The 7107-nt window shown below is 41.9% G+C and overlaps 1 protein-coding gene across 1 annotated transcript; it reads right to left on the bottom strand.

The window, feature by feature from the left end:
- Positions 1-298: 298 nt before the first annotated feature.
- Positions 299-4256, bottom strand: LOC131323111 (G-type lectin S-receptor-like serine/threonine-protein kinase At2g19130). The gene is made up of 2 exons (XM_058354740.1): positions 457-4256; positions 299-406 (listed from the first exon to the last, which is right to left on the bottom strand). Exon 1 carries the CDS (start codon positions 3024-3026, stop codon positions 462-464), a length of 2565 nt encoding a protein of 854 aa, XP_058210723.1. The 5' UTR covers positions 3027-4256; the 3' UTR covers positions 299-406; positions 457-461.
- Between the last annotated feature and the right edge of the window lie 2851 nt (positions 4257-7107).

The raw sequence follows: 7107 nt of genomic DNA, 5'->3' as shown, positions 1-7107 counted from the left end.
GACAAGATATAATAGAGAGGATTATTGTACTCCTAAACAAAAGCCACATGCAACGCAAGTGCCTAGCCATTAGAAATACATGCAGCGGAGTCTAAATAGTACTCTCTCCGTCACATAATATTTGTCCGGCTCGTAAAACAATTGATATAAAAATAACACAATTTTTGCAAGAAAAAATCATTTTTTTTCAACAACTCATTAGATATCGATGAGTTCTTGTAATTAATGAGAAAAAAATTGAATTTTTATTGAAATAAATGCATTATTTTTGACTCCTCGTTTTGCGGACCAGACAAAATATTTTGAAATGGAGGGAGTAACAAAAGAGGCCTCGCCCTTTGGATTAAGGCTTTGCATTACATACAAAAACAAGTCAACAAAAAACGGCAGGAACTACTTTATATGTATATAGTTAACTGCATATAGAAGTACTCAGCAAATCACTAATTTCTTCATGATCTTCAGGACTTGGAAATCATTGTGGAAGAAGTGCTACTGGCCCGAGTGGAAGCAGTTGAATGAGCGCTCTGTGGCTGTGAACTCTGTCCAGAAGACAAATCGGTGAAAAAAACTATATGCTCGTGGTTCTCGACAAACGCTTGAAGTGACCGAGGAACCCGAGGCGGGTTCACTTCTAGAACCCCTTCAAGTATCTGTACCACCTGACCCATTGTTGGCCTGTGGTTCTCATCATCTTGGATGCACCAACAAGCCACTCTAGCTATTCGCCTTAGCTCCTCCTCGTCGGCTTTCTTTTCCAATCTATGGTCTAATAGGCTAAACAGGTCACCCCCTTCTACTACAACACTTGCAGCCCAAGTCGGGAAAAACTTAAACTTCCCATCTTGATCAGATTGCTCCGAATTCCTCCTTCCTGATACCAATTCAAAAAGCATCATTCCATAACTGTAAACGTCAGCTTTGGCTGTTATGGCAACTCCTGATATCCATTCCGGTGCAAGATAACCTCTTGTCCCTCTCATGGTCGTCAGAACCCTGCTGAATTCTCGGCCAATGAGCTTTGCTAGGCCAAAATCCGCGACTTTTGGGCAGAACTCGCCATCTAGTAGAATGTTCTCCGGCTTTATATCACAGTGAATAATACAGTCCCTGCACTTCTCGTGGAGATAAGTCAACCCTCTGGCCGTTCCAAGAGCGATCTCGTACCTCGTTTTCCAGTCCAAGACTTGCCCCTCCCTTTCGTGGAAAAGATGGGAATTCAAGGACCCGTTCGGCATGTAATCATACACCAACAACTTCTGGTTACCATCGGAGCAGAACCCCCGAAGCCGAACAAGGTTGACGTGTTGAATGGTTCCGATCGTGCTAACCTCCATTCGGAACTGCTTCTCTCCCTGGCTTATGCTTTCCAGCTTCTTCACCGCGATAGTAGTTGAATTGGGCAATGTCCCTTTGAACACAGAACCGAAACCTCCTCCCCCCAGTTTCTCTGAGAAATTTTTCGTAGCAATTCGCAAATCTCTGTATCCGAACGCAACCAATGAGCCCTCCATTTTTGTTTGTCCAACAAACCTCCTCTGCCGCTTCCAGATTAGAATAAACACTAGGCCTAAAAGTAGTACTACAACAACTGAACCCGCAACAGCACCAATAATGATCTCTTTGTTTTCTTTACCCTTCAAAAACTCAGAAGCAGCAAGTCTGAGATAAAGAGTTCTTCCAGTACCATCATTTGGTGAGAGTTGCAGATTAACAAGTTCCCCAATCCAATTCGAACACCTGTTACTATAATAGGAATAAGCAGTGCAAGAGCAGTTATTCAAGCAGGAAGATGCACATCCGGCAGCGCTACTAGAAGCAACAGATAGTGAATTATCAGGCAATCCCATGTTGGGATACTCATAAAACTTATCCATCGACTCCTGATTAGCAAAACTTGTATTCCCACACTGCAACTTATTTGTCCTCGCACACCCACCCGAATAATCACTCAAATTCCAATCACCAACCGGACTAAACCCTTTCAAACAATTACAGAAGGGTTGTGTAATCTGATTGCAAGTCCCAAATGCCCCACAAAACGCGTAAACCTCGCACTGCTGCTTTGGCTGAGACCAAAACAAGTTCCATTGCCCGGTGGTTTCCAACCAAGTCAGTTGCGTGATTCGCCCCGAAACATCCATAACAAATCGTGATATAATCGTCTTATTATACATCGAATATGTAAAATAACTCTCATTCTCATTATCAACATAGGTGAAATTGTGAATATAATTGAGGCTCATCTCTGGGACCAAACTGAAAATCTGCCCATTCCAAGAGCCACTGGTCCAATACCTCTCAGACCCATTCCACGATATCACATACTCCTTGGTATCTGCTATTAAACTCAAAGAAAACAGACCTTGAGATGGGTCTTCCGAATTTTTCCAAGAAGTTAGATTCTGGTGAATCCTAGTTCTCCTATTATATGCAATTTTACCCCCAGGCAACCAAGTATCAGTAGGAAAATCAAAACTCTGCCAAATGGGTTGGGTTGAATTAAACCCATCTTTGACAACCAAATTACCATCATCCCCCAGGACAGCCACCACAGAACTTGAAGCGGCGGAGTTCTGATTTGTGGACCAAATGGGTATCTGTGACTCATTGAGAAGAACTAGATTGCCATCCATGATTTTTAACACTGCTGAGTTCTTATCTGAGATGGGTTTATCCCTATTTGCCATCCAAGCTATAGTCCGAAGAGAAACTTTATTGTACACAATACATATGTAGTAGTTGGAGGAGTTACCAGGTTGGTTGTAGAAACCCAATTTGAAGGTTCCATTTGCTGAGACAAGGGTTTGGTCCCCGGAGAGAGACTGGTTTCCAGAAATGGTGTCGGATCCAAGGGAGATGGGGAGGTTGAAAGTGAAGAACAGGAAGAGAAGTGAAAAGATGAAATAGGAGTTGGTCCTGACACCCATATCTCTGCCCTGAATTTTGTCCAAAGAGAGGAAGAGATTTGATTCTGTTCTGATCACTCGGAAGAAGAAAAGGGATATGGTCTCAAAAAGGGTCATGCAACACAGCTCATGTCATCTCATATATACTTTGAATTTAATTAGCATCCATTTTATAGCGACACTGTTTACGTAATGCTTACACAACATTCACGTACATGTCGAAGTTCACATACATGACAGGCTATTTGGGTATTTTTCATTGAGGATGAAATCCTTAAAAGAAAAACGTGTCTGGGTATATTCAATTAGGGAAGAGATTTATGGAGGGATGGAAAAATAAAGCTAAGAGAAAATCCAGGAGCAAAACTTCCGAACACAACTGTGTTCGAAGCCGTTCGATATTGTATGTAGAGCCACGTGCATCAAACGACTTTGGACGCAAATACGTCCAACGTGGTGTTTTAAAATTTTATTCCTAACATTGCTCAAAATCTAACCAACGTCTCTGAGTATCTTCAAGATCGGTTCTGCGATAGAATGCTAGGAAAAAGGAAAAAAGTGACAAAGCATGAATAATATCATCCTTCTGCAAAAGTTCCTTCCAGAGGTTCCTAATTCAGTTTCCTATCGTTCTTTAAGTTCTTTTTCCTGCTTAATTGTGATGTTTTCAGCTTTCGTTTTCGTACGATTTTCTATTTTTCCTTTTCCTTTATATTTTCATGAAAATTCGTAGTATTAAACTATCAAGATAAAAAAAAAAAAAAAGTATGTATTAATAGATGTAAACCTGTAAATTTTGGGGCAATTTAGCTTTAGGTCCAGAAAATAAAAAGTAATTCTCACCAAGTCTCCATTAATTAAAGAAACATTAAAACTCTATGAAAGTGCCCAAAATCCTAAATACTGAAAGTGCCTAACCCCTAGGGCACCCTATGAAAGTGCCTAAAACTCAGGATCCCCTATAAAAATGTCTAAACCCCTATGGTACGCTATGAAAGTGCCTAAACTGCTAAAACCGTATAATAAGAAAGTGCACCCGAAAACTCCTATGAAAGTGTCTAAACCTAAACCCTAGGGCTCTATGAAAGTGCCTAAACCTAAACCCTAGGGTACCTTAAACCTTAGGATATCCTAAAACCTAAAATCTTAAGGTACCCTAAAGCCCTAGGGTACCCTAAGATTTTAGGGTACCCAAGGGTACTAAGGTACTCATTAGGATACCATAAAACCCTAGCATACCCTAAAACCCTAGGGTGACACTTCCATTAATGGTAAATGTATTTTTGTAAAAGTGGACTTAGTGATGATTAAATATTTCATCTCTTCTTAATGGGAATTAAGTGTCACTTTTCTGTACTTAGAGGCAATTTTCTGTTTTTACAAATTAGGTGTCTAAGTCACCTTACGTGCATCTTAATTAATTTTGAAAAACTAATCTCACTGCTTACGGAGTTCCCAAGCAAAGGCAGAGCAAGCTCTGTATGAATTGGCTCCGAAAGAGGTTTCAAACTTGAAATCTTGAGAGGAGCAAACTTAAGATCAATTATCCCCTCGTCTAATGTCCACTACCAAAACCTCAAAAGACCCGATAAAGGAGTCCTATTTTAATTGGTTGAAGCCGAAAAAATCTCGAGTAGTTTAATACTACGAATTTGCGAAAAATTTAAAGAAAATGGAGGTAGAATGTGTCACATTAACTACGGGCTACAGCACACCGCAGAGGTCACATTTTCCATCATAAAGACTTACCAAACTTCCATGATCCTGTGTTCAAAACCTATCATGTGTTATCAACTCCTTTGGAGGTTTATTCGGTCGTTAACTTCAGGATTTCAAAATTAATCGAAATGAGCAAGTTGACTCGAACACCTGATTATGAGATACAAGGTGTCCACTATTGCTTTAATCTTGGTTGAAGATTTTGCGTAGAGGAAAAAACAACAAAAAGTGGACTGAGATTTTCCCTCTTACAAACTTCCAGTCTCAAATACTACCAAGAAAATTCCATTCTAAGACTGGATCCTCTAACCAGGGCTTTAAGTCTCGTTGTCCACAAATTCTGCACTCCAGTGGTAAGTCAATGGTTAGGAGTTAGGCATGAGAGGGGCCTTTTGTCTGACTGCATATTAGTATAGGATTGAACTTCTTATACGTCAATTTGACCAAATATTCAATGTTCCTCCAGGACTTGGCTCTTGAATTTCATGGATCTAGATAACTTTGAATTTATACACAAAAAAATAGTCAAAACCAAACAAATGAAACTGTAGCCACAATGCTTGAACTTGACCCATCCATATTCAGCAGCTATACCAGAAGAGAAGCCATGGAAGTCATGCGAGTAAAGCGACATGAAAAAAAGATCTTACCGATCAGATCACCCGTGGATTCAGATTTAGTTTCCACCTCTTTGACCTGTTAAGATGGCATTCTCTTTCTCATGATCCAGAAGAGAAGGCAATCGAACACGGGGGAGACTGCCAGTTTTTTAGATGCTTGAAGCAGAACCATATCAGCCCTAAAGTCAGAACTTCATATAAAATGCCTCAATTCTTGAGTGCAGAACCCTATGCTTTGCTTCAAGCCTATGAAGAGGAGTCACAGCCATGGTGATAAGCAGCAATGACCAAATCCAAGATCATTAAACGCACGGAAAGAACAAAAGGAAACGCCGTGGACAATAATTAGTAAAAGACAGACATACAAAGAATTCTTGAGAAACTCAGAAATCAATTAAACAGACTTTTTTTTAGCTACACCCGATCGGGATTTTTCTAAGTAGGAAAGAAAACACGAAGGAAAATGGTATTTCTTCTCCCATTCCTTTCGTTTTCTTAATCCCTTGCCAAGTTCCAAAGAAAAGTGTTTCATAAATAACCGCAGGAAAAAATATCCATCGCATGATGTAAATATCATTTGCAAACCAAACAATTGGAAAAATTTGTGCTTCAGTGCCCAAAAATCCAAGAGATCAACACGACGATAACACAAAAAAAATCTATCAGGACCTTATAACTGTTCGTACCTTGAAGTGAAAATGTATACTACATGCACATGATATGTATAAGCAGTTTGAACCGGGATTCGTTTATCACTGGAAATAACAAATTGCCAAAAAAGATTAGTAAACTTACTGGACTAATTTCAAGTGTCCGGAAATTGGCAATCAAGACTAGTATTAGGATATACTATATTCTTAAAGTAAATTCGTCCCCCACACCGATGCTCTTGGGTCTCTTGAACGTTTGTCTCACAGGATTATCCGATTTTCGAAAAACGAAAGTAGTGTTGGGTCGAGACCCCGACCCCGATTCACACCTCCAAGCACAAGCACGAAAATACAACCAAGCACAAACGAGAGATATTCGAGGAAAACTCCACTGTGTATAAATCACATATACAAGTATGAAAAACCTCACCGGGATAGCCACAATCCGGCTTCCCCACTCCTCTCTCTCTCTCCCTCACTCCGGTGGCTCTCCGACGGAGTATCCGAGCATCTCCGAGGAGCACCGCTCCCCCGGACGGGGGAGCCTCACGGCTCACACTCTCTCTGCTCTCTCTCACGTCTCTTGCACACACACACAGTGCACACTTGCACTTTTATACAAGGGGAGTGATCCCCTACACTCACACCCACACCACTTGGGTGTACCCCAACAATCACCCCCTACACCCGAGTGGGATAATCGCTGAATCCGCAGCGCTGTCCGGCTGCAATCCGCCACTCTAGCACCACAGCTATCCCCTGCTCACACCAAAGGCTCCACTCGCCAGATAATTTCACACATCACCTGCGAGGAGGCTAAAACAACCCAGCTAGATATCCGTGGCTCATATCGGCAACACTGCCGATACACCGCACCCCCTCAACCGAGTGCTCCGCATCCAAACCCGGATGCTCCACATCTCAATCCCGAGATGTCCGCAGCAAAGTCCATTTCTATCCGCGCTCCTCTGCTGCCTGAGCGCCCGCATCACCCCCTGGATGCTGTAATCCGCGTCCATCAATTCTGTTCTGCCCCTCTAGTCAAGCGCCTGTGTCACTGCTAGCCATCAGAAGTTTCACCACCCCCACACCGGAAGTGTATCTACCAACTGACCGAGTGTCTCCTTGCAAGACCAGATCTTCCGCGGCTGAACCCCGAACGCACCGTGCCCAATCACCGGACACAATCCGTGACTCCATCTCTCCAAC

The sequence above is a fragment of the Rhododendron vialii genome, chromosome 4a, assembly GCF_030253575.1.
Source record: "Rhododendron vialii isolate Sample 1 chromosome 4a, ASM3025357v1".
Classification (NCBI taxonomy): domain Eukaryota; kingdom Viridiplantae; phylum Streptophyta; class Magnoliopsida; order Ericales; family Ericaceae; genus Rhododendron; species Rhododendron vialii.
Note: the sequence above shows the minus strand (reverse complement) of the source record. Positions and strands in the feature narration are given on the sequence as shown.